The sequence below is a fragment of the Sorex araneus genome, chromosome 2, assembly GCF_027595985.1.
Source record: "Sorex araneus isolate mSorAra2 chromosome 2, mSorAra2.pri, whole genome shotgun sequence".
In the NCBI taxonomy this organism is placed as follows: domain Eukaryota; kingdom Metazoa; phylum Chordata; class Mammalia; order Eulipotyphla; family Soricidae; genus Sorex; species Sorex araneus.
In genome coordinates, this window is record NC_073303.1 from 282,408,019 (window position 1) to 282,434,672 (window position 26,654).

The 26,654-nt window shown below is 61.1% G+C and overlaps 1 protein-coding gene across 2 annotated transcripts; it reads right to left on the reverse strand.

The window, feature by feature from the left end:
* Window positions 1–270: 270 nt before the first annotated feature.
* Window positions 271–26,403, reverse strand: MELTF (melanotransferrin). 2 transcript variants are annotated; one of them, XM_055127217.1, is made up of 16 exons: window positions 26,271–26,403; window positions 24,807–24,961; window positions 23,522–23,621; window positions 22,071–22,253; window positions 19,510–19,666; window positions 18,450–18,517; window positions 13,926–14,113; window positions 13,204–13,384; window positions 12,614–12,765; window positions 9,559–9,655; window positions 7,652–7,846; window positions 6,685–6,844; window positions 6,513–6,580; window positions 4,721–4,908; window positions 2,532–2,730; window positions 271–2,043 (listed from the first exon to the last, which is right to left on the reverse strand). In XM_055127217.1, the coding sequence occupies exons 1-16, from the start codon at window positions 26,317–26,319 to the stop codon at window positions 1,964–1,966; spliced, it is 2,220 nt and encodes a 739-aa protein (XP_054983192.1). In that variant the 5' UTR covers window positions 26,320–26,403; the 3' UTR covers window positions 271–1,963. The 2 variants fall into 2 exon arrangements, with proteins under 2 accessions (XP_054983192.1, XP_054983193.1); XM_055127218.1 differs by lacking the exons at window positions 12,614–12,765; window positions 13,204–13,384.
* Between the last annotated feature and the right edge of the window lie 251 nt (window positions 26,404–26,654).

Here is a 26,654-nt window from a genome sequence, read left to right on the forward strand (position 1 = left end):
CGTGTGACTCAGGAGTGGGAGTTTCTCTGAGACACAGGCAGGAGCCGGCAGCCCCCCTGCACCGGGCGGGGGAGGGGCACCCGGGAGACCAGCCCAGCCTGGAGAAGGAGCCTGGGGGGCGTCCCTGGCTGGAGGCTCAGAGGGTCTTCATCTCTGGCTCACAGTGGGATGTGACATTCAGGGCAGGCAGACGAGGGCCGTCGGGGCTGGCTGCCTCGGACACGGTGATGAATTAGAATCGAGCCTCGGCAGGTGAGGGGTGGTCTGGCTTTATTCAGAGAAACAAAGGCACCTGGCTTCAGCCCCCTGTGCGGACAAAGGCAGGTCACAGCTCGGGGGGCTCTGCAGACCCGGCAGGCTGGCCCGGGGACCACCCTGTAGTAGTACATTTCACTCTGCGTAATTCTCTCTTAGAACTCATCAGAGGACGTGGAGACAATCACCGGCTCCTCCCCCTGCCGCCGAGAGCAGCCCCTCCCGCGACGCCCCCAGGCCGGGCCTCTGGCCCGAGGACGCTGCAGCAGCACGGCGCCTGGAGGGCGGGATCCGGCCTTTCGCCCACAGGTGGGGGCGCAGCACTGGGAACCGGCCTGTCATCGTGTCCCCAAGGCCCCCGCAGACTGGGCTGCAAATAGCTCGGGCCCACGCGGCTCCCGGGCTGCTGATGGCGGTGGGGGGCGCGGGGGGGCTCCTGTTTTCTTCTCTTTCTTCTTCAGAGGCACATTCAGAGCCAGAGCGGCCACTTCCGGAAGCTGTTTCTGGCCCTTGCTGGGGACTGTCCCCGGGCTCAGACCAGAGGACTCTTGCTCGGGCGAGGTCCTGGGGCTCAGTCTGTGAGTGCTGGGGAAGGAGACACCCCCCCATCCCCCTGGATGGCCCCCCAGTCTGGCTCCCCCGCAGGCCTCCTGCTGCCTGCCCTGACTCCCCAGCCCCACCCCATCCAGCCCCAGGGCTAAGCCCCGAGGTGTGGGGATAGGGGGGCCCTGCTGATACAGGTGTGGCCGCACTGCACTGCGGTGGGGAAGGGCGAGCTCTGAGGGGGGCTCCAGAGGGCGCGGCTCGGAGCGGGGGTCCCGGCTGCTGGAGCTACGGCCTTCTCAGGGGCACATCCCGGCCCCGCCGGGCGGGCCCTCTTGGCAACAGATCAGAGTTGGGGAAAGAGTTAGCCCCCAGCCTGGCAGTCAGCACCCCAGCCCTGGCCCCCCAGCCTGATGAACGTTCTCACTGGGGAGCCCTTGGCCCGAGGAAGGCTGGCCTCGTGCCCCCACAGCCCAGCCCAATCCCACGTCCAGTGCTCTGGGCCAAGCCAGGCCATGGAATTCAGGGCTGAGAGCAGCCTGGGGAGCTGGTGGGTGCTGGGGGGACAGGCAGGTCCCCCAGAGGAAGGCTGGAAGGTGGGTCCAAAGCACAGAGGTGCTGGGAGCTGGGGGGAGGGGGTCTGTGCCGCGCAGGGGGTGTGGGAGCTGGGGTAGGGGTGAGGCAGACTCTGCCCCCTCCCCAGCCCCTCTTGAGGGCAGCGGTGTGGCAGGGCCAGCCAGGGCAGAGAGACCCCTGTGGGAAGCCTTGGTAACTGGCCTTTTTTGAACCCCAGCCTGGGAAGACTCCATGTGGGGGGTGGGGGTGGGGCCACAGCTCCGCAGGGAAGCGGCTGTGCCCGCCGGTGGGTGGGTGTGACTGGGCAGCTGCCAGCCCCGCACCTCAGGTAGCTACAGGGACAGGTGGTGCCCAGGAGGCTGAGGCTGGCGTCACAGTTGCGGGGGGGGGGGGGGAGAGGCTGCTCGGGGCCAAGGGGGGGGCGAGGGGGACTCGGACATTCATCATCGTGCTTCCAGTTTGCAGCAGGGCAGGAAGCGTGGGGCTGGAGTCAAGGCTCAGACGCTTCCCCCCCACCCTCCTTTGTCTCCACGCAGCCTCTCGGGGATTCACTGCAGAGATCTCTGAGGGGGGCTCCTGCCCCTGCGCCTCAGAGGCAGGGCTGGAGGAGGTGGGCCGAGAGGGCCAGCGGGAGCAGCAGGAGCAGGGAGACCCCCGAGGCAGTGACGGCTGTGGGGTCAAACGAGAAGGTGGGCAGGTGAAGGCCCCCCAGCCGAGCCGCCCCCTCAATCCCCTCCCCGCCCGCCCAGCCTCCGCCGGGGTCTCGCATCTCTGCGTTCCCAGCCTCCTCCTGGCTCCCTGACTGCCGCCTTTTCTCCCCCTGAGCCCTCGCCACGTGCGTTCCTTCCCAGATCCTTGCTCCATGTGGGCTTTGCCGTTGCCTGGCTCTCCTCGGGACTATTTTTAGCCCTCCTTTCACTCCCTGGCTGCATCTGGGTTCCACAGCCCGCCTTTCTGCTGGGACTCCCCGCCGCCTTCTGGGGCTTGGCGGCTGCCCCGCATCCCACCCCGAGCAGAGCAAAGCCAGGGTGGGTGACACCAGAGACCCGTGGGTCCACTCAGAACGGCGTCAGGATTGGCTGGGCACCCCCCTCTTCCTCTGCAGGACAGGAGTCCGTTCCCCCCCAGGGTGGTCCACACCCCCAGCCGGGTCCTACCTGCACCAGAGCACTGTTGAGAGAGCATCCCTTCCAAGGCATCTATGTAGTCTTGACCCAGCCAGTCTTCGTACGTGTTTTTCTCCCCCACGGGCACCACTTGTACCGTGGTGTCCTTGAAGAGCAGGTCGCGGCCGTGGTAGCTGGAGGAGTCGAACATCCTGAAGCCGTTCTCGTTGTGGTCATCTCCGAACAGGGCCTGCAAGGAGCCGGTGGAGAGCCGCGTTCCCCGGGGCCCCTGTGCTGACCACGGGTTCCCATACCCTCGGCTGGCGTTGTGGGTGTGCAGGGGCCAGGCTCTGAGGGAAGGTCCTAAGCCGCATCACTCACCGATCTCTGTCACCAAGGGGGGTTTCGAGAGACTCTGAGACGGTGCATGGGCAGGACAGATGGCCCAGGGGTCAAGCTGGAACTGACCCCTGGGCCATCTGTCCTGTCCGGTGCAAATCCCCGGCTCTGCTTATGTTCCCCCTGAGCACCGCCCGGAGTGACCCCTGAGCACAGCACCAGAAGGGCTCCACTGGGTGACACAAAATGATCACTCAGAAGCCACCGCTCACCAATGTTTGGACGTGAGCTGGAGTGGGGGGGCTGGGGTGGGGGTCCAGGAAGCAAGGGCCCAGGAAAGGGGGGTGCTAGACCTTCACAGCCTTTTCTCCCACTGGCCTCCGGAGACCCCGTGGGACGATGAGCTGGAATGACAGCCGGAAAGAGCCACCTGGAAAGGCCAGCTGTGGGCCTGGGGCTATGCCCTCGGGGCTGGAACTCAGACCTGGGGTGCAGGAGGCCTGGGTTTCACCTCGGGCATCCCCAAAGCAAAACAAAGCAAAAAACAGAAGCGGTTTGGGAAATTATAAATACATTCATATATGGGGACTGGAGCAATAGCACATCAGGGAGGGCATTTGCCTTGCATGCAGCTGACCCAGGTTCAATCCCCGGCATCCTAGATGGTCCCTGGAGCACCACCAGGAGGAACCCCTGAGCTTTGCAAACACACATCCCTGACTGTGGCCCCCAAACAAAAACAACAAGAAATTATTTTCATAAATAAAGGCCAGGGGGAGAGCATGGACTAGAGAAGTGGAGTGACTATTAATCTTCTGAGGAGAGGTGAAAATTATGAATTTTTTTTTTTGCTTTTTGGGTCACACCCAGCGATGCTCAGGGGTTACTCCTGGCTCTGTGGGGGAGCCAGAGATGCAGTATAAGGGGGGCAGGGACCTGTCTCGCACACCACAGCCAGCCCTAGTTCGGTGCCTGGCACCACACGGTTCATCATCCCCACAGCGCCACATCCTCAGGCAAGCGTAGGAAACACTGGTCTGGCTTCTGTGAGTCACCAGGAGTGACCCCCACGACTCCTGAACACTACTCGGGGAGTGCCTCAATTTAGAAAGAAAATGAGGTTGAGGTGATTGTACAGCAGGTAGGGCGCTTGCCTGGCATGAGGCAGACCTGGGTTTGATCTCTGGCATCCCACGAGCACTGCCAGGAGTGATCCCTGAGTGCAGAGCCAGGAGTTACCCCCCGAGCATCGCCAGGTGTGGCCCCAAAACAAAAACAAAGAAAGCAAATTCCAAATGTGTTTTGAAAGAGCAGCCAGCAGGAATGATGGGGGGAGTGAGAAGGGGGGGTCGCAGTGATTCTGAGCCATCTCCTAGGCCCCTAATTTGTTCCCTAAAGATGCAGTGATGACAGCGCGATTGAGAATAGTCCCCGTGAGAAGGAAGATTAACCGGCAAGGGAGGCAGTTCGAGGGTCTCCTGGGCTGGGTGGAAATCACTGACTCTCCCCGCAAGTGTGCAGTTCATTCTGGGGCTGGAGCAATAGAATAGCAAGTAGGGCGTTTGCCTTGCACGTGGCCAAGCCGGATTCAATCCCCGGCATCCCATATGGTCCTCCAAGCACCGTCAGGAGTAACTCCTGAGTGCAGAGCCAGGAATAACCCCTGAGCATCGCCGGGTGTGACCCCAAAAGCAAAAAAACCAAACCAAACCAAAACAACAAAGTGTGCAGTTCGTTTGTTTGGGTTTGGGGCCACACCCAGCTGGTGCTCAGGGGGACCATACGGGGTGCTGGGGATGAAACCCGCGTGCCGGGCAAGTGCCTCAGCCCCTGTACTATCTCAGTTTCGGCTGTGGTCGGGCTCAGCGAGGCAGGGACACCCGCTCCCCGCCGTCACCCACCTGCGCCTTGTCCAGCAGGCCGTACACAGTGAAGATGTTGGTGTCGGGCCGGACCATGACCGCGTGGGCCGGAATCTGGGCCAGGTTGCAGGCGGAAAACTGGAACACCTCAGCCCTCGCTCCATTGGGACACAGCAGCTCATAGTCCTCTGACCGCAGCTTCGAGGCCCAGGGCTCGGGGTTGTGGCCTGAGAACCAGAAGGGAGAGGGGGTGGCCTAGGTTACGCTCTCCTGGGGTCCCCAGATGCTTGAATGGGAGCAAGTGGCACGGGGGAGCCCTGTCCCCATCCAGCTGGGAATGGGGGTGGGGGTGGTGATGGAGGAGCATCTCTCTGGACTGGTTTTCAAGCACTTCTTCACCCTCAGGACAGAGGTGACAGTCCCTTGGGTAGATGAAGAAGCTCTCAAGAGCCCCGCCTGTGCCAGAGACTGGGGGGTAGGATGTGATAAGATTCTTTGGTTTGTTTTGGTTTGGATTTTGGAGACCACACGCAGCAGTGCTCAGGGCTTACTCCTGGCTCTGCACTCAGGGATCACTCCTATGGGGGTGCTGGGGATTGAATCAGGGCCGGACACATGCAAGGTAAGTGTCTACCCACTGTACCATCCCTCTGGCCCCCAGGGGCGGGCTGAGATGCTGACAGTGGGGCTGATCTCCTCCCTCACCGGGGGCCTTTCCCAGGGGAAGGGGGCTAGCAGTGGCCCCTCAGAGGGCGTTCAGAAGGCCCCTGGGTGCAAACAATCTCATCTGACAGATCCAGGGTGCGGCCCAAGCTTTGAATTTTATTTTTGTTTTCAATTTTTATTTATCCTTGCTGGGGGTGGGTGGGTTACACCCAGTGGTGCTTAAGGGTCACTCCCAGTGGTGCTCAGGAGGCATATCGTGCCAGGGACGGAGCCCAGGCCCCCAACGTGCAGACCACGGGCTCAGTCCAGTAAGCCAGCTGCACTTTTGGGGGGTTGTTTTCTGAGCCACACCCAGCAATGCTCAGGGCTTACTTCTGTCTCTGTGCTCTGGGATCACTCCTGGTGGGTAGGGCTTGGGAGAACCATATGGGGTTCAGGGGCCTGAACCCGGGTCAGCTGCCTGCAAGGCAAGCGCCCTGCCCACTGCTCATTACTCAGGCCTGCCACCTGCATTGTAAATCAGCCTCCCGGGGGCGGGAGGGGTAGGACGGGGCATAAAAGGCACTTGCCTTGCGCAGACCCACCCCAGTTCCGTCTCCGGCACCACGTATGGTCCCCGAGCACTGCCAGGAGTCAGCACCCCCACGCTGTCTCTCCACACTTCCATCAACCTCCTGGGGACCGGTTCTTGGAAACACTCATCTTGGGACTCCCGCGAGAGTGGTGTGTGGACTCAGAATCCACACCTTCCAGTTTCCAGAAGGAACTCCAAAACGAGCGAGGAGCACTTGGCAGTGCTCAGGGCTCTCGCCTGCCTCCACCTCAAGGGTCACTTTGTGGCGGGCCTGGGGGTCCCGCGCTTGGTGCTGGGGGTTCTGCTACGGTCAGTCGCCTGCGAGGCAAGTGCTCACCCCCGAACCGTCTCTCCAGACCCAGCATGGAGCTTCTATCCTGGTGGGACGGGATTGGGGGGGTGTTTCCCTCCAGCTCTGCGGAGGGCTCACTGGGTCGTCCTGGGGGGCGGAGGTCCCTGGGACCCCTCTCCCCCAAAGCCCTGTAACTCAGTCCTGCTGCTCCTCTGTCCTCCCAGCCACACCCCGCGCCCTGCTCTCCCCCTGCGCCCGGGCTCTGACCCCGCGCCATCCTGGGCCCGCGCCGCACGCACCGTCCGTGTTGTCGAAGACTGTCGTGTGCTTGACGAAGGCCACGTCCCCCGCGTTCTCCACCAGGCACCTGTCCCGCGGGAGGCCGAGGCCCAGGTTGGCGGGTGGGTCCCAGCCCCCTGCCCGCCACCCCCCCACCCCCGCCCTCCCGGGGGTCCCTGCTTTGGCGGGCACCTGAAGGCTCCGCTGTCCCCGTAGTAGCGCTCCTGGCTGCTGCCCGCACACTTGTTGCGGCCCTGCTCGTCGCCCACGCACAGCGCGCACAGGGAGGCGGGGAAGTCGGCGGCGGGGTTGTTCACGGGCACACAGCTGGCGGCGAAGAAGTCGCTCACGGCTGGGACGAGGGGAAGGGTTGGGGCGACGGGGTCAGGGCGGAAAGAGCAGCCCCTCCCCGAAGACCCCCCAGCCCCGCCCCCCGATAGCGCCACTGCACGCCCGGGCGCAGAGGCGTGGACTGAGGGGCTGCAGAGGGCGTTTGGGCACCAACCCCACCCCGGCCTCTGCTCAGGGGTCACCAGCCACCCTCGGGGATGTCACCACCTCCTCGGGCTGGTTCCCGGCTGCAGCCACAGCCCTATTGTCCACCCTCCACCCTGCGAGCTCGCGCTCTATGGGTGCTTGCAAAGTGATGCTGGGGCTTGGGGGGGCGGCAGCCAGCGTGCAGGGGTGCGCCCAGGGGGCTCTGGCCAGCTTCCTACGCCTCCTTCCCTGGTCAGGATGGGGCAGGCACTCAGGACCCGAGCCAATGCCCAGGGGTGCCCAGAGATGGTTCAGGCAGCTGCTGGGGGCGGGTGGGGGGCTCGGGGGCTGCCCCTTGGCCGGAAGGGGGAGACTGTCGGGTCCTGATTCCTTCACTAGCCGCCTGCCCGCACCCTCTGGTGCTCGGTCCAATCCAGGCGAGGGCAGCGGGCAGCCGGGCGCCTTGTACAGACCCAGCGGGCAGACGCCCCTGAGCTGTGCAGGGGTGACCCAGAGTATTCCTGGGAGCTGGAATTCCTGGTGAGCCAGAGAATTCCTGGGAGGGGGGTGGCCCGCAGGAAGAGCAAAGCCTGTGGGAGTGATCTGCAGAGAGGGTCCCTCAGAACTGGCCCCCAATTAAGCAGGAGATTGTGGGGGCACGTGCGCGCCGGCGAGGGGCTACCTGTGAGCACGTTGCAGTCCTTGGGCCGGAGGAAGCCCTTGTGCGTCAGGGCGCCCACCGGGACGGCCCAGCCCGCCAGGCTGCCGAAGCCCGAGTGGCAGGAGCGGCGGCCGCGCAGCTCGTCCAGGCTGAAGGCGTCGGAGCTGTTGCGTCTCACCACGGCCACGGCGAAGTACGAGCTGCTGCTGTCCTCAGCTGGGGCGGGGTGGGGGCGGGTGAGGCTCTCCTCGGGCCTCCCCTGCCCCCGGGGGCGCGTGCCAGGCAGTGAGATGCAGGCCCCGGGGACCACTTTCTCCGGCCCCTCCCACCCCCATTCCTCTCTGTCCCCACACCCACATGGTAATTTCTCGCCTCCTGGGAGGAAGGCGGGGAGGTGGAGGCATTTTCTCTAAACCCAGAGATTTTTCACACCCAAGTGGAAGGGACTAAGGCCCCAATAAATTTGCCCTGGGAGCTGTGTGGGGAAGTCAGGAGGAACCTAGGGTCCCCCAGTCCAGGGCAAGGCCCTCTGCTGGGCCTGTTAGTAACAGCCTGAGCTGTAAACTGAGTCACTGTCACTGTCATCCCCGTTGCTCATTGATTTGTTCGAGCGGGCACCAGTAACGTTTCTCATTGAGAGACTTTTTGTTACTGTTTTTGGCATATCCAATACGCATGGATAGCTGCGCGGGCTCGATACTCTCGGTAGCTCGCCGGGCTCTCCGAGAGGGGCGGAGGAATCCAACTTGGGTCGGCTGCGTGAAAGGCGAACGCCCAACCGCTGTGCTATCGCTCCAGCCCGTAAACGGAGAATATCTTTTATAATTTTTTTTTCTTTTTGGGTCACACCCCGAGATGCACAGGGTTACTCCTGGCTCATGCACTCAGGAATTAGTTCTGGCAATGCTCAGGGGACCAAATGGGATGCTGGGAATCGAACCTGGGTCGGCCGCGTGCAAGGTAAGCCCCCCTACCCCCTGTGCTATTGCTCCAGCCCAGATTTTGTATTTTTAAAGGGTTATTATTTTATTTTATTATTATTTTTTTTGCCTTAACTAGTAGAAAGGCTGGAGCGATAGCACAGCAGGTAAGGCATTTGCCTTGCACGTAGCTGACCCAGGTTCAATTCCTCCGCCCCTTTTGGAGAACCTGGCAAGCTACCGAGAGTATACTGCCTGCACAGCAGAGCCTGGCAAGCTCCCCGTGGCGTATATGATATGCCAAAAACAGTAACTAGTCTCACAATGGAGACATTACTGGTGCCCGCTTAGCAAGTCGATGAACAACAAGATGACAGTGATACAGTGATACATTATTTTTTTTTTTAAGCTGAGAGTGGGGGTTGCAGGGAAACGGTACAGCAGGCAGGGCTCTTGCCTTGCACGCATCCAGCCCTTGTTCTGTTCCCAGCACCACAGAGGGTCCCGGAGCCCTGCCAGGAGTGACCCCTGAGCACAGAGTCCAGAGTAGCTCCAAAACAAACAAATAAAAAAGTGGGGGGCCGAGAGATAGTTCTGAGGGTAAGGTGCTTGCCTTGCATACAGCCAACCCTGGATTCAACCCCAGACATCCCTTAAGGTCCCCCAAGCCCACCAGGGGTGACCCTTGAGCACAGTCCCAGGAGTAAGTCCTGAACATCTCTGGGTATTGCCCCAACCCCACCCCCACAAAAGAAAGGAAGGATAAAGGAGAGAGAGAAAAGAAATAAAGAAGAGGCAGCAGGGTCTGGGGGAGTGGCAGACCCCACTGCCTGGCCCTTCAGCAGTGCCAGGGCCTGCCAGGTATCAGAGACGGGAGGGGAGGCTGTGCCCGGGACAGCTGGTGGCGGCCCACGACCCAGATGCCCGGGCAGAGCGGAGGGCCAGAGGAGGCTGTACATAAGCAGAGAGAGTCTGGGCAAGGGCCCCACGCCCGGCCGCTGCACTCACGCGCGTAGCGCTCCCCGGCCGCTGGCACCAGGCCGTAGGTCTTCCCCGCCGCATAAATGTCCTCGCCGCTCAGCGTCACTGCGTCCACCTGGCCGGCCTGCAGAGCCACAGAGAGAGTCACCGGGATGGGCTGAGCCCCACAAAGGCCCTGGAGGCGCCATGATGGGCTCTTGGGGGTTTTGTCTTCGGCTCGTTTCCCCCAGGCTGCTTCCCTGGCCGCTGCCTCCCCTTCAGCGAGCTGGGGCAGGAGGGGTGCTGGGGGCGGGGGGACATTCTCCAGCTACCTCCCAGAGGACCCGGGTCCTCCTGTGACTCAACCTGCTCAGACAGAACCTAAGAACCCCCCTTAGGTGTGGTGTGGGGTCTCGCCATGAACCACCGGCACGTAGCCAGGCTGTCCCGTAGCCTGAGGGGAGGAGGAGGAGGAGGAGGAAGAAATGGAGGAGGAAGAGGATAAGGAGAAGGAGGAAAAAGAGGAGGATGAATATAAGGAGGAAGAGGAGAACAAGGAGGAAGAGGAGGAAGCGGGTGGGGGAGGAGGAGAACAAGGAGAAGGAAGAGGAGGAGGAGGAAGTAGAGGAGGAGGAAATGGAGGAAGAGGAGGAGGAAGAGGAGAAGGTGAAGGAGCGGGGGTAACAGTGGAGGGATCAAGGGGCTGTGGGAGGGGGCTGCAGTGGGCAGGGGCTCCACCTGCCACAGGAAGAGAGGGAGGAGGGAGGGAGGAAAAAAGAGAGGAAGGGCCCTGCCCACTGGCTTGGACCTCTACCCCTGCTGTCTCTGTAAAGGGCAGCAGAGGCTGATTTTCATCTGTTGGCCCAGATGTGCGGGAAGCAAGCCCACCAGATGTGAGAGGGGAGTATGGGCTTGAGCCTGGGGGTCCTGCAGCCAGAGGGGTGCAGCCCCCACCAGCACGGGGAGCTGCACTAGCATCTGAGCCGGAAGTGCCCCCTCCCGTGTCACACTGGTGTGCTGACACTGCAGCAGGAAGTGCGGGCCCCTGTGGACCCCGGGTGACTGAGGCGGCCACTCGGATCTGAGGCAGCACCCCAGCAAGGTGACAGCAACAAGAAAAGGGAGGAAACGGAAAACAGCTAATGCATTAACCCAGATTTATAAATGCAGAAGCTAATTCATAAATTAATAAACCCAAATCATAAAAAATGCAGGAAACCCAGGGGGACCTCCTAACAAAAGCCCTAAAAATCAGGCCGCAGCAGTGCACTGAGCCCACTTGGGTGAGGGTTAAAAGTGAGGCAAAGTGGGTTCCCCAGGAAGGGCTGGGGGCTTCGGAGGGCCGAGGGGGTCGCCGGCAGCAGTATTCTGGGCCAAATGTTCCCGACCCTGGCCTTCTCCTCCCTGCTGCTTTATCAGGAGGGCACCCCACCCTGGACCCACCGCCAGGGGCCAGTCCTGCTGATCTTGCTTCTCTGTGTCCCTGAGTCCTTCGTTGGGCTTCTGAGGACCCCCTGGAGCCTGCTCCCCTCCCCAGGCCCCAGGCACACCCCTGGCCCACCCATGAGCTTGGGCTGCAGAAAGTGGGTTTCACCCTTGCTCCCACTCGGAAGCCAGGGCCACCCACAGGCAAGCCAGGGGCCTGGCCACGGAGCCCCCTCCCGGAGCTGACACCCGCTCCCTGCCCGCCCCCTTGTCTCTGGACCTTGGAACCAATGGCCCAGAATCTCATATAAAGACACGGGCTTGCCCACAGCAAAGCTCCCTCGTTCCCCGCACGCGACAGCCTGGGGCTGGGAGCTAAACTGGCTCTGCGCAGGGCATGGCTCGAAGAAGCACGGGCTTAGCAGCCCCCTGGCCCCCTGCCTCTGTTCCTGGCCACTCCGCAGCCCTCCTGAGGGGCCGCGGCCTGGCCGGTGCCCGAGAGCTGGCTTGATGGGACTCCTGACCGCCAGGGGGAGCCATCACCTGCTGTCCAGAGGCCTGGTGGGGACGTGCCAGGGAGCACAGCAGGCAGGGAGCACCACAGAGGGCTCCCCCCTCTCCCAATAACTGTCATGAGCCAGGTCTGAGCCCAGAGCTGTGAATAGCCCTGAGCCCTGCTGGGTGTGGCCCCGAAACCCTCTATGAAAACAAATAAGAGACCTGAGGGGAGGAGCCTGGGCAGCCAGGGGGGACTGTCCCTGGCCACTGGGCGTCGGGACATTGCCAAGTTAAGGCCTCGGCTTCTCGCTGGAGAGTCAGAGCAGGAAGGAGCTGAGACGAGGGTGGCCTGTGCAGATTTTGGGGAGACCTGGGGGGGCAGGAGCACCCTCCCAGTGAGCCCAGGCCGAGATGCACTGCTTCTCCAGGCCTGTGGTTGTCTCACGCCCCCATTTAGGGATCGAAACGGGGTTGGGAACATCCAAGGCCACTGACTCAAACCTCTGGACCGTTTCTGAGGTCCAGGCCACTGCTTTTCAACTAACTGCAGGTGGCAGGCACGTCAGCAGACACCATTTTGCCGGCCATGACAAGCTTAACACCAGCCTAGAGCCAAGGGCTGGAGAGACAGGAGGGAGAAGAGGGCACTGCCTTGTGTGTGGTTAACCCAGGCACCACCGACGGGCCCCTGAGCACCTCCTGGAGTGAGCCCCCAGCCCAGAGCCGGGAGCAAGCCCTGAGCACAGAGCCCTGAGCATAGCCAGGGGTCACCCCCAAACAAACCAAAAAAAGACTAAACTAGAAAAACAAGGGCGACTCCGGCCCCCTGCCCTGAGTAAGGGTAAGCCCGGGCACAGGCCTGCAGTGGAAGCACCGTTTCCGTGGACTGACTGTGGCGGGTGTGAAGTAAGGTCCTGGCTGAAGCCTGTGGTCGACGACACTGACCAGTGACCCGTGCCCACTCCCTATGGTGCATGAGGGGAAACAGATGCAGAGAGGGGAAGGGGCTCGCCCAAGGCCACAGGGTCAGCCAGAGCTGGGCTGGCCTGGCCTCAGGTCTGGGGGGGACGCCAGGGGGAAGCTCCTCACTCTGCCCCCTCCCCTATGGCTCTTTTCCCTCTTTCTCGTGGGGTTGCCATGGGACCCGGGAGGGCAGCGAGGACCGTCCCAGCGCCCCGACCTGAATCTTCTGCATGCAGTGACGGGGGGACTCGGCCGACACGCACTGGATCTCGGGCGTGAGCCTCTGCCTGCTGAAGGCCACGGCCATGTCTCCGCACTTCTGGATCTCGGGGGTGGACAGCACGCACCAGCGCAGGTCTCGGGGCAGCCCTGCGGGGGGTGAGCACGTGGGTGTGGCCAGCTGGCCCTGCCCCCTGGGGGGTGGGGCAGGGGTGTGGCCTGGGGGACGGGGGGAATGGGGGGTACAGGGGGAGGGGTCCCCATCAGCACTAGGGGACCCAGCACCCCCTTCCCTGGCTCTGGTGGAGGGTATTCGGGGAGGGGGTGCGACAGCGGAAGCCCATCAGGAGAGAGTGCCAGAGGCACAGAGGGGGAGAGAGGCAGAGCAGGCTGGACTGGGGTTTGGGTTTGGGGTCTGGCCTCCCCCCACCCCCTCTGCCACCGCCCCCAGGCGGGCACAATCTTCATCTTCCTCCCAACCCAAGGGAAGGAAGTGGCTTTCCGCGGAGGCCAGTGTCCACCAGCCCCCCAGTGTCCCTCCCTGGGGTCCAGCCCCGGAAGGCGCGGCCGAGGGCGGGCGGCTCTCACGGTTGGGGTCGCAGAGGAGACCCTTCATGGCGCGCTCGTACTCTCGGCCCAGCCACGCCTCGTAGGTCTGGGTGGCGATGGGCACCAGCTCCGAGGTGGCGTCCTTGAACAGCAGGTTCTTCTGGCCGTAGGCCTCGGAGCTGAACATCTGGAAGCTGCTTCCCTCGCGGCCGAACAGGCGCTGTGGGGCGGGGGGGGGGGGGCAGGCGGGGGGCTGTGCCGGGCGGCTGCTTCCCCAGCGCCAGGAGAGCGCCCCTTCCTCTGTGCATCCCGGCCCGCGCACCCCACTTCACTGCACTCAGGCATGGGGGGGTGTCCTGAGGACAGCCATGGGATCTGGGCAGAGGTGGGGGCCAGGGCAGACTTGGCCAAACTGGCACCCGGTGGTCAGAAACACAACTGAGCAGAACAGATTCCCAGAGTTATCTGGTGGTGCCAAGGGTCGCTGTTGTCACTGCCTTTTCCTGCTCACAGGTCCCAGAACTTGCGTGGTGGGTGTCTGCGTGCCCCTCCCCCCCACTGTGTCCTCTTGCAGACCTGGCCCTGTCCCCTTTACACCGGCCCCAGCTGGACACCCAGAGGCTTGGGGCCCCCTCCGAGGTCTGTCCCCAGGGAGGATCCCCAGGCTCTGCCCCTCATGGTCCAGTCTGGCCCATGTGGCCCCCCCCCGGCCAGAGACCAGGAGGCCCCTGGGAAGCCGGTGGGGGTAGTCCTGCCCTCACCTGGCCCTCATTGAGCAGCTGGAAGATGAGGCCCCCGTCGGTGTGGGCCCGGACCACCACGGCGTGGGCAGGCACGCGAGCCAGGTGGCAGCGCCTCCACTCGGTGACCTCGGCCCGGCTTCCGTCCCGGCACAGCAGCTCAAAGTCCTGAGAGAGCAGCTCCTGGCCCCACGATGGCAGCGTTTTCCCTGGAAGACGAGGCCTGTGATGCGCCCACGACTGTCTGCCTGGGGCTCAGGGGCTTCTCGGGGAAGGGCGGGGAGGGGGACTGGACAGAGACTAGTGTGGCACGAGCCAAGGACCCATGCTGAGGTGGGGGGAACCCAGAGTTACAGCAGGAAGTGAGAATCTAACTACAGCAAGAGGTGAGGATCTTAATACAGCAGGAGATGAGATCTCAGCTGTAGCAGGAGGTGAGAATCTCATTCACAGCAGGAGATGAGGATCTCACAGCAGGAGTGAGAATGTCAACTATAGCAGGAGGTGAGAATCTCAACTACAGCAGGAGTGAGAATGTCAACTATAGCAGGAGGTGAGAATCTCAACTACAGCAGGAGTGAGAATGTCAACTACAGCAGGAGGTGAGAATCTTAACAGGAGATGAGAATCTCAATTACAGCAGGAGGTGAGGATCTCACAACAGGAGTGAGATTCTGAACCACCATAGCAGGAAGTGAGAATCTCAACTCAGCAGGAGGTGAGGATCTTAATACAGCAGGAGATGAGATCTCAGCTATAGCAGGAGGTGAGAATCTCATTCATAGCAGGAGATAAGGATATCACAGCAGGAGTGAGAATGGCAACTATAGCAGTAGGTGAGAATTTCAACTACAACAGGAGGTGAGAATCTTAACAGGAGATGAGAATCTCAACTACAGCAGGAGGTGAGGATCTCACAACAGGAGTGAGACTCTGAGCTACCATAGCAGGAAGTGAGAATCTCAACTCACCAGGAGGTGAGAATCTTAATACAACAGGAATGAGCATCTCAACTACAGCAGGAAGTGAGAATTTCAATTGCAGCAGTAGGTGAGAATCTCAACTATAGCGGGAGGTGAAGATCTTTAACTACAGCAGGAGGTGAAAATCTTAATTACAGGGAGGTGAGGATCTTAACTATAGCAAGAAGTGAGAATGGAAGCTACACCGGGTGATGAGAATCCTAATTACAGCAGGAGGTGAAGACCAGAAAGTCAGAACAAAGAGCTCCATGGCTGCACCCTTCACGGCCAGGTGTTTCAACACACGACTTACATTTCCTGTCTCGTAATCGATTTATAACTAATTAAATGGTAAGTTCTACTAATACACTGAACTTGCAATGCCTGCAAATAAAACAGTATAGTGAGAAGGGTTCATTAAAGGTCAGAGAAGTTCAGGTCGAGGAACGTGCCAGGGATCCAGCATGAGTTAACCCCCGCCTGGCCCTGACCAGCAGTGTGCAGGGTGGCGCCCCGTGGAAACCAGTGCTAGTGCAGAACTGGGGTGCAGTGGGAAAAGGGGGACCCTCAGGGAATCACCCATAGCTTTGACCACTGGCGTCTTCATGTATTTACTCCAAGTCATTTTTTCTATTCTAGTTTCATTTTTTTTTTCTTTTTGGGTCATACCTGGTGATGCACAGGGCTCACTCCTGGCTCTGCACTCAGGAATTACCCCTGGCACTGCTCAGGGGGCCATATGGGATGCTGGGAATCGAACTCGGGTAGGCCGCGTGCAAGGCAAACGCCCTACCCATTGTACTATCGCTCCAGCCCCTCTATTCTAGTTTCTAACCATGTAATTTGTAGGGACCATATCGACGGCCACTCCGTGTTTGGGAGGGGCCCGTGCATATGGGTCCACCATGACCTTACATGTGCTCTACTAGTTGAGCTACCTCCCTGGCCTTAATAATGACTTATTATTATTATTTTTTTTTTTGGGGGAGGCACACACATCGATGCTCAGGGGGTCTGTGTTCAGGGACAGCTCCTGATGGTGCCAGGGGGACCACGCGGGGCCAGGGGTGGAACTCAGTCTCTCAGCCCACTGAACTCTCTCCTGGGCCAATTTCAACACCATTCGGAACACACGGGAGAGGTAATCTTGAGTCTGACGCCCCTTCCCTCCTACTTAACATCTTAAAATATTTTTCTTCATTATTGGGAGTCTTCCATAGACCTCATTTATAATAGAAAAGAAGATTTATTTAAAAGAGTGACTCTCTGTACCAAATGGGAATATTAAGAGGAGTATTAAAGGCACAACTAAACCAGGCAAGGAAACAAACAGTGCTACCTAAACTTTCCTATTTTTGTGGCTTTTAAAATAAAAAGAATAAATAAATGAAACAAAGAGAATTTGTGGAGTCATGTAAAGAAAAATATGCTCACTGTAGAGCTATTTAAAAACATAACCAAAAGCCCAGAGAGTAATAGTTTGGAAAACTCCATAAAGGTCATTTTTAATGACTTCACACTCATTTATAGCACTCTCAACAATTACTCAGCGACATTCGCTCCCCACTCCCTAACTTTTCTCTATTTTTAAAGCGCTGCAGCGCCTTTGTATAGAAGGCTGGGGGTTCGTTTGGCTTTCCCATGAGACAGATGCAGCATTTAGCCATTCCCACCTGCTGGCCAGGAAAGCTGAGTTATCTCACCTCTTCAGACATTCATGGCAATTCCACTCTTGCTCTCACCAATCTTTTCTTGCATAAAAATAATTTAAAAGATTTGTTTCCTTAGGTCTTTTTTGGGGGGGTGGGGCAGGTGACCATCAAGACTCTTAAGACTTCTCTGTGATGCTCAGGGTTCACCCCCGGCTCTGCTCTCAGGGATCACTCCTGGTGGGCTCGGGGGATCCTATGGGATGCCAGGGATCGAACCTGGGTCAGCTGTGTGCAAGGCAAGTGCCCTAACCGCTGTCCTGTCTCTCCAGTCCCTTAAAGATGTATTTTTGAGTTCAACAGATCCCTGCTCTTTCTCCACGCCTAACGCCTCCTTGGGTTGACTCTTCATGGGGTTCAAGTCCCAGCACCCATTTTTTTCAGGGCTGTCATACTCAGGACACAATTCTCTGGGCTTCCTCCTTTAGATCAGTTTCTTCATCTTCCTGAATCTGATTCTTATTACTGGGTGGATAGACTTTCAGATTTTAGAGACAATTATCCGGGGCGGGGGGGGGGGGTGGTAGGGCTGGAGCAATAGTACAATGAGCAGGACAGTTGCCTTGTACACGTATGACACGGGTTCGATCCCCGGCATCTCATTTGGTCCCCTGAGTACCACTAGGTGTGATCCCTGAGCACAGAACCAGGAGAGACCCCTGAGCATTGCTAGGTGTGGCCCAAAGTAAAAACAAAAATAAAAACAAAAAAACCCAAAAGAAAATATTTATTTAAAAAAATAACGATGTAGAGGGGACTCCCAAGCGGTGCTGAGGGGGTGGTAAGGGGCACGTGGTGGCCGAGCCTTTGTGCACACCACTCACACATTCTGAGCTAGCTCCCGCCTCAAGGGTCTGATTTTGTTTGAGCCTACACATGACCTTGCTTGGGGAACCAGGTGGTCTCGAGGTCACCCCCAGGCTTCTAGCTTACAAAGTTTGTGTCCAGTTCATTATCTCTCTGCCCCAAATCTAAGGGCGACAGTCAGACACCGCATCTGGATCAGAAGAAACACGTGGACAGGAAGCATAAGAAACCCAACAGAACAAGTATCTGAATCTGGAATCTGGGCAGAGGTACTGGGAGCTCTTGGGACCCTTCCTGCAGGGTTTCTAAAGCTAGAAAGACCGAAATGACAACTGGGCAACGCGTGACATTAACTGTTCTTTACTATGACCTCATCCTGGGATAAAGGGCAGCTCCGTCAGATCAGATGGGGGGAAATGCCAGGAAGAGATGAGGGCCAGGAACAGAGAGAGAGAGAGAGAGAGAGAGAGAGAGAGAGAGAGAGAGAGAGAGAGAGAGAGAGAAGACAAAGAAGGCTAGAGAGGTGAGAGAGGAAGTAGAGAGAGGTGAGAGAGAGGAGATGAGAGAGGAGGAGGAGGAAGAGGAGGAGGAGGAGGAGGAGGAGGAGGAGGAGGCGGCTTGCCTGTCAGTGATGGAACAATACCACCTGCAGAGAGCAGGGCCCTGCTGACGCCCATCCCCTGCCACAAGAAACAGTTGACGCTTTTGTTCATTTTCTTGCCATGAGCAACCCTTCAAGTCTCCCTGTCCACCATCACCATAGTCCTTCCTTCCTTCCTTCCTTCCTTCCTTCCTTCCTTCCTTCCTTCCTTCCTTCCTTCCTTCCTTCCTTCCTTCCTTCCTTCCTTCCTTCCTTCCTTCCTTCCTTCCTTCCTTCCTTCCTTCCTTCCTTCCTTCCTTCCTTCCTCCTAGGGCCAAGCTCTGAGCTCTCCCATTGAGCCACCCCCCTTAGCCCTGCTTGAGCAGGGTGAACCCCAAGAATGAAGAGTCTGTCCTGGGTCACCCCCACTGCAGAGCCGCGTGTCTTGGGGGCTCTTCCTTGCAGGGAGATGCCCGCCCCCACTCACCGTCGGTGTTCTCCAGCACTGTGCTGTGTTTCACAAAGGCCACGTCCCCCGCGCCTTCTGCCAGGCACCTGCGGAGCGGAGACCCCGTGAGCACCCCGCGAGCACCCCGCGAGCCCGGCTCTTCACCCCGACCGGCCCCAGGAGCTGAGGCTTCACTGGTTGGCTTTGCTGACCCAGAGCCCCACAGCGAAGCAGGCCTGTACCAGGTCCGAGGGGCCTCACCTGCACCCACAGGGGCCTGAGGGGTTGGAACCATCCCCCGCCCCCCATATCTGAATTGTGTGGGAGTAGCAGGGCAGGGTAGGGGGCAGGCTGGGGAGGAAGGGGGCAGCCGGGGACAGGAGGCTGGGCGGTGGCTGGCTGGGAGGACAGAGGTCGGATTTACCCAGAGCGCAGCCCAGGACGGGGAGCACTGGGAGCACCCCTACCTTGTACCCTCCCCTCCCCTCGTCCTCCCCTCCACGTGGAGCACCGAACTCCCAGATCGGGGGTGGGGGGGGCGGGCCGAGGCTGCGGTGAAAAACCACCTTTTAATTTTAGTTTTTGGGCCACACTTGGCAGTGCTCAGGGATGACTCCTGGCTCCGTGCTCAGGGCTGAGTCCTGGCGGGGATTAGGGGACCTTCCGGGGTGCCGGGGATCGAGTCTGGGTCAGCCGTGTGGAAGGCAGGCGCCCTCCCCGCGCTATCGCTGGGGCCCAAACCCTCTTAGGATCCTGGATTTCTAGGGGACACGCCTGTTGGATCAGGGCAGAGCCAGGCCAGCCCTGGGGGTCCAGCTCGGGGGGTCCAGCCCTGGAGGTCCAGCTCGGGGGTCCAGCCCTGGGGGTCCAGCTCGGGGGGTCCGGCCCCGGGGGTCCGGCCCGGGAGTGCTGCAGCCTGGGGCGCCGGTCCCGGTGCTCTCGCACCCCCTTCTCCCCAACCCCCCGCCAGCCGTGATTCATCTCGGCCTTCCCGGGATGTTTTTCTGCGCTGGGCGCTATAAAGGCGGCTTTGACGGGCGCGGGTGTGGCCCGCCCGCCCGCACCCGCGCCCGCACCCGCGCCCGGCCGCGCCGCCTACCGGAAGGCCCCGCTGTAGTCGTAGTAGCGCTCCCGCGGGCTCGGGGCGCACACGCCCTCCCCCGCCGCGTCGCCCCGGCACAGGCGGCACAGGCTGCCCGCGTAGACGCTCTCGCCGGCCCCCGGCACGCAGCTGCCCCCGAAGTACTCGCTGACCGCTGTGGGGAGGAGAAGGGGACAGTGGCCGCACAGCGCCGGCGCCCGGGCGCCTCCCCCTCCCCAGCCAGCCCCCGGGGAGCAAAACTGCCCAGCGGGGGTGGCGGTTCCCAGGCTGGGGCCCCAAAGCAGAAGGGGCTCCCAGGGCTGTCCTTACGTGAAAATGGGGGGCATGCAGAGAAAGAGAGAGGGAGAGAGGGAGGGGGAAAGGGGGGAGAGAGAGGGAAAGAGAGGAAGAGAGAGGGAAAGAGAGGGAGAGAGAAGAGAGGGAGAGGGAAAGAGAGGGAGAGAGAAGAGAGGGAAAGAGGAAAGAGGGAGAGAGAAGAGAGGGAGAGAGAGGGAAAGAGGGAGAGAAAGAGAGGGAGAGAGAAGAGAGGGAAAGAGAGGGAGAGAGAAGAGATGGAGAGGGAAAGAGAGGAGAGAGAGGGAAAGAGGAAAGGGAGAGAGAAGAGAGGGAAGGAGGAAAGAGGGAGAGAGAAGAGGGAGAGAGAGGGAAAGAGGGAGAGAAAGAGAGGGAGAGAGAAGAGAGGGAAAGAGGGAGAGAGAAGAGGAGAGGGAAAGAGAGAGAAGAGAGAGGGAAAGAGGAAAGAGGGAGAGAGAAGAGAGGGAGAGAGGAAAGAGGGAGGCAGAAGAGAGAGAGAGAGGGAAAGAGAGGGAGAGAGAAGAGAGGGAGAGGGAAAGAGGGGGAGAGAGAAGAGAGGGAGAGAGAGGGAAAGAGAGGGAGAGAGAAGAGAGGGAGAGAGGGAAAGAAAGGAAGAGAGAGGAAAGAGGGAGAGAGGGAAAGAAGAAGAGAGGAAAGAGAGAGCGAGAGGGGGAGAAAGAGACGGAGATGGGGGGAAAGGGAGAGGAGGGAGAAAGAGGGAGAGAGAGATAGAGATAGAGGTAGAGATGGGGAGAAAGGGAGAGAGAGACAGGGATAAAGGTAGAGAGAGGGGGTCAGAGGGAGAGAGAGGGAGAGGAGACAGAGGGAGGGGAGAGAGAGGGAGGGGAAAGAAGGAGAGAGAGGGGGAGAAAGAGGGAGAGACAGAGATAGAGAAGGGCTGGAGCGATAGCACAGCGGGTAGGGCGTTTGCCTTGCACGCGGCCGACCCAGGTTCGATTCCCAGCATCCCATATGGTCCTCTGAGCACCGCCAGGGGTAATTTCTGAGTGCAGAGCCAGGAGTAACCCCTGAGCATCGCTGGGTGACCCAAAAAGCAAAAAAAAAAAAAAAAAAAAAAAAGAGAGAGAGATATAGAGGGAGAGAGGGGGGGGAGGAGAGAGAGGGTGGGGAGAGAGAGGGAGCACAGAGAACCAGGAGCACTGAGGGGTGAAGGAGAGGAGGGGGAAGGACACGGGGTGAGGGACACAGCAGGGAAGAGGCCTGGCTGATGCAGGCGGCCCCTGCCAGCCCCGAGACTTGGCTCCATCCTCCCTGCCAACATCTCCGAGGTGCCCAGGTGCCTCCCAGCACGTCTCCCTCGGCGCAGGGCTGGACCGAGTCCCTCTGTGGGGAGCTCACTTCCTTTTTGAAAAATAGGGGTCACACCCTCCCAGAGGCGTCTGGAGGCCCCCAGGTCCCCAGGCAGGGGCGTAGAGGAGCAGGGCGTGCCCAGGGCTGCGGTCTTCCTGGGGTGCTCCTCAGGGATGTTCAATCCAAGTACAGGGGGGAGGAAGGCTCTGGCCCTGCGCGAGGCCAACCCCTCCCAGCCCGCCCTGCGCCCTGCAGGAGTGGCCCCTGCTACAGCGCCAGGAGTGAGCCCTGGCACATGCCCCGTGCCCCAAAACCCCGAATGGGAGCAAGCCCACACCCTGCTGCTGTGTGAGGAAGGCCCCACGTCCCACAGCGCTGGGCTGCTGTGTGTGGTCAGTGGTGCTGGCAGGGCCCCACCGTGTCCACTTAGGACAGGAGCCCAGGTGAGGAGCTTCGGGCAGCGGCCCTCGCCCCACCTCATTCTCGGGAGCGCCCCGGTCGGCTGCCCCTCAGCCCACCCCCGGGCAGCCCTGCACTGGCCAGCCGCGCCCAGGGCCCCCGACCAGCTGAGCTCTGGGCACCAGGGCGGGCTTTGGGGGCAGCCCTAACGGTGCTCAGGGCCTCCTCCTGCTCGGTGCTCGCGGGGGCACGTGGTGCCAGGTGGAGCCTGGACTGGTTCAGGCAAAGCCAGCCTCGGCCCTCCGAGTGTTTTTCAGCCGAGTCCGGAGCTTTCCTGCCTCCCTTGGGACTCCGGCCTCGGGACTTTGGGGGTTGGGTGCTGCCCCCTCTGGGTGGCAGGGGACACTGTGAGGGAGCGAGCTGAGGGTCCCAGGAAGACCCTCAGTCTGCACCAGGCTGGTCAGTAGGAGGGGGTCCTCCTGAGGAGCTGGGGCACAGGCCAGGGGGGGCCGTCGGAGGGACGGGCCGAGGGAGGGGCACGGGCACAGCCTCACCTTTGAGCACGTCGCAGCCCATCACCGAGAGGTGGCCGCTGTCCACGAGGAAGCCCACGGGCACATTCCAGCCCACCGTGCGGTTGATGCCCGTGTGGCAGGACCTGGCGCCTTTCAGGGTGCTGAGGGTCAGGTTGGAGCCCCGCTTGACCACGGCCACGGCGTAATAGGAGGTGCCCACTTCTGCAGGACGGCAGGTGGTGAGGGCGGTCAGGGCGCTGCGAGAGAGAAGCCGTGCCCTCCCTCCCGGGAACACCGGGGAGTGTGTGTGTGTGTGTGTGTGTGTGTGTGTGAGTGTGTGTGCGAGTATGAGTGTGTGTGAGTGTGTTCATGTGTGTGTATGAGTGTGTGCATGTGCGGGTGTGAGTGTGTGTTCATGTGTGTGTATGAGTGTGTGCATGTATGGGTGTGAGTGTGAGTGTGTATTCATGTGTGTATGAGTGTGTGCATGTGTCTGTGTGTATCAGTGTGTGTGCATGTGTCTGTATGTGTGTATGACTGTGTATGTGTGTGTGTGGGTGTGTGAGTGTGTTCATGTGTGTGTATGAGTGTGTGCATGTGTCTGTGTGTATCAGTGTGTGTGCATGTGTCTGTATGTGTGTATGACTGTGCATGTGAGTGTGTGTGGGTGTGAGTGTGTGAGTGTGTGTATGAGTGTGCATGTGTCTGTGTGTATCAGTGTGTGTGCTTGTGTCTGTATATGTGTATGACTGTGCATGTGTGTGTTCATGTGTGTGTATAAGTATGTGCATGTGTCTGTGTGTATATGTGTGTGCATGTGTCTCTGTGTGAGTGTGTATGAGTGTGTGTATGTGTGTTTTAGTGTGCGCATGTGTTTGTTTATGTGTGTGTGTATGAGTGTGTGCATGTGTCTCTGTGTGTATGTGTGTATTAGTGTATGCATGTGTCTCTGTGTGTATGTGTGTATTAGTGTGCGCATGTGTTTGTTTATGTGTGTGTATGAGTGTGTGCATGTGTCTCTGTGTGTGATCATGTGTGTATTAGTGTGTGCATGTTTGTGTGTTCATGTGTGTGTATGAGTGTATGCATGTGTCTGTGTGCATATGTGTGTGCATGTGTCTCTGTGTGAGTGTGTGTATGAGTGTGTTCATGTGTCTCTGTGTGTGTGTGTGAGTTCTGTGGGCACAGCAGGTCGTGTGCAGCTCCTGGCTGTCCTGGGCAGGTCCAGGCCCACTGGGTGTTGGTCCCTCCTGCCCCAGCCCTCCCAGCACCCACGCCCAGCACAGGGGGGTAGCCCCGCAGCAGGAAGAGCCTGTGAGCGAGTCAGAGGAGGGGCAGGACCCCCAGAGATCAGAGCAGACTCGGGTCTATGGCTCTGGCACCCCACCTCTGGGGGGGCTTCAGGAGAGATTTGGGGGCTCCTCAGGGATTGTCTGTCGTGTCAAGACTCCGGACGCTCTGGGCTCAGGGCGGGTCACCTCAGCCCTCACCTTGGTCATAGACTTCGCCCACCACGGGCTTCAGGCCGTGCTCCTTCCCCGCCTCATAGATGGCCCCTCCGTCCAGTGTGATGGCGTCGGCCTCCTCGGCCTGCAGGACACGCACGTCAGCCGGGCACAGGCACCCGTCAGGAGTGGAGGGTGCCCCTTGACCCCGAGGTCACATCATGCATCTGGCCAGGAACCCCATTGGGCATCGCCCTGCTCCCTGTCCTCCTCCAGGGCGGGCTTTCCCCATCAGTCAGCTCCTTTTGGCGGGGGGTGGGGTGGGCACGATGACTCCCAAGTAGTGCTCAGGGGACCCGGGCGGCCATTCCCAGTGCTATCCAGACAACTGGCAGTGCGGGGGGCCCAGAGACACCGCACGGTGCCCGTGTGGTCCCGGGATCAGCCTCAGAGCCATCGCACGCCCTGCAGGGGCGCCGGGCCTCAGAGCTGTCTCGCAGTTGTTCTCAGCTGTTCGAGCAAGCCCCCGGATCCCGCAGGACCCACAGCGGCCCGAGCAGACAGACGCCCGGGGCAGGATGAAGCGGTGAGGGGTGAGACAGAGCCTTCGGCACACGTCCCCTCCTGGCCTTTGTCTCTCAGACACGGGCTGAGGCCCATACATGGCCTTGGGAAACCGTTTCCCTTCTGCTTTTAGGACGCAGGCGGCAGCGTGCTCCCCCGCGTGCGGGCGGAATGCAGGCGCGCTCTGCAGGGGCTCACTCGGACGGCCCCGCCTTGAGTCCCCCACGTGGGGACCGTCCCGAGTGAGGCCAGAGCACGCGTCCAGGGAGTCCCCAGCGCCAGCGCCTGCCTGCCCTCGTGTCCTGCTCTGGACACTGGCGGTGAGGCCGGCCTCCAGCCCCCACTCAGGCGACCCCGCACACCCCTCCCAGGACCTCTGGACCAGTTCCCCGGAAACTATATAAACCTCATTCCAGAAAACTCCACGGCACACTGACCCAGCAGCGCGAGCCACCCGGGGATCCGTGCTGTCGGAGGGACCCCCCCCCCCCGGGGTCGAGGGCAGCCTCCCCACTCCTGCCTGGCCTGGGGGGAGCCAAGGGCCCCCCTGCAGACGCCCTTCCCTCCAGGGCCCGTGTGGGCAGCGTCCCCCGGTGCTGGCCGAGGCGGGCGGGAAACAAGCCGGCCTTGTGGCTGGCAGGGCGCGATCCTATCACCCACGGCGGGGTGGCGGGGGGGAGGGCCCGGGGCCTCCCCTGTGAAAGGCGCCTTTGTGTGCTCCCTCCTGAGTCAGCTCAGGTCTGCGGGAAGAGAGGGAAGGACTCACCGCGATGAGCTGGACGCAGTGGTCGGCGGAGGTGGCCTGCACGCACTCGAGCGGCGGCTCGAGGCCGGCCTCCAGGAACGCTTGACTCATGTCGCTGCATTTCTGCTGCTCCGCCTCCGACGTGGTACACCAGCGCACCTCCACGCTGCTGAACGCTGGGGGGGGGGGGGGCGCCGGGGCCGGTCAGGGCCTGAGCGGGACTCCCCAGCCCCCCACCCCCCCGTGGTGGATGCTGACCCCCTCCGGCCAATCTATAGCCAGTCTGGGTCCCAGCAGCACCCCCTCACTGCCCCCAGCATGAGACTGTCCCATACCCGGCAGGGCCGGGCTCCTGGGGAGTCCACAGGCCGTGGAAGCAGCCCGACTGCCCGCTAGCCCTGGAGCAGGCCCAGGACGCCGAGCACTGGCTCCGAGTTCCTGTGGCCTGGGATCCGGGACTTCCAGCCCCTCTTGCAGCCTCCGGGGTGTGACAGGAGTTGGGGGGGGGGTGGGCGGGGGGCCAGGCGGGGGGAAATAGTTCTCTCATCTCAGGCCCCCGGAAGTGGACAGGTGGGGGGCTTCAGGTCCCCCTGCATTGGCTCTGTCCCCACCCTGCCCCGGGGAAATTCCAGCTCCTGATCTTCTCTCAAGCTGGTGGCTCTGACCAGCCCCTTGGAGCCTGTTTGGTCATTTGAGAAAATAAGGCGGGAGGGGGGAGAGGGGAACCCACCTTCTGTGCAGGGACACAGAATTCTAGTGGGAGGCGGGGCCGTTTGCATGGGCTAGACCTCTGGTTGCAGGGGGGTCTCTGCCGGGGCCCAGCGTCAGGGGCTGTCAGGGCGGGGGAGGGGAGGGTCCTCCTCCACTCCCCGGGGAGGCCTGCAGACTGGGTCCCAGCCCCTTTCCTCAGGATCTGAGGCGTCCAGTCCTCTGTAGGAAGCCTCTCCTCCACCCCTCTCCCCAGTGGCCTCCCCAGCTCAGAGCAGCCCCCGGGAATGTGAAGCTGCAGAGTCCACGCCCCCGCCCCCCCTCCTCTCCCCCAACCCCCCCGCCCGTTTGATACCAGCCTGATGCTGGAAAGAGCCCATTCCCCACCCCCGACGGCTGTGTCACCCCAACACTGCCTGAGTCCCTTGGAGGTGCGAGGTGCGTCCTCTCCTTCATCGCTGCATCCCACAGGATGCCTTCTCCGGGTTCTCAGCGCGGTCCTTCTCCCCGCTGGGGTGGGAGAAAGCAGACCTCTAGGCCCCCAGACCCTCAGGGTCTGCTAGAGAGCTCACCGCGCGCCACCCCACACCTCCCTCCCACGCCCAGGCCGGTCCACGCGGCTTTGGGGCATCTCCAGATGTTCTGCGTTTCCAAGGCACAGCTCAAATGCTGCCTCCTACAAGAAGGCCTCCGGGCTCCTCCTCCTGGCCCCGGGTTCGGGGTTCAGGCGGCGGGGGAACTTCCCAAGGCTCCCCGGGTCCCGGTTCTGCTCCTCACCGGTGCGCAGAGCCAGGAGCAGGCAGAGAGCAGTGCTGGGGCCCCGCATGGCTCCCGGGAGGCCGGCTGGGTCCGGGTCAGGATCCGGGTCAGGATCCGGGTCAGGGTCCGGGTCCGGTGGGTCCGCAGCAGCCTGGGCTTTCTCCCTCCTTCCTCCCGGCACCCGCCAGCCGCTACTTAAGGGAGCCTGGGGCGGGCTCCGGCGGGGTCCACGCCCCTGCGGCCACCGCCCACCCGGCCTGGACACCTGGGCTGACCGCACCGCCCTTGGCCTGCCCTCTGGCGCCCCCTGCCGGAACCGCTGCCTCCGTGGGGCCCAGGGCAAGGGTGCCCAGTGCCCTCCTGCGCCATCGCTTCCTCCAGCGTCTGGACCGTCCCGGGGCC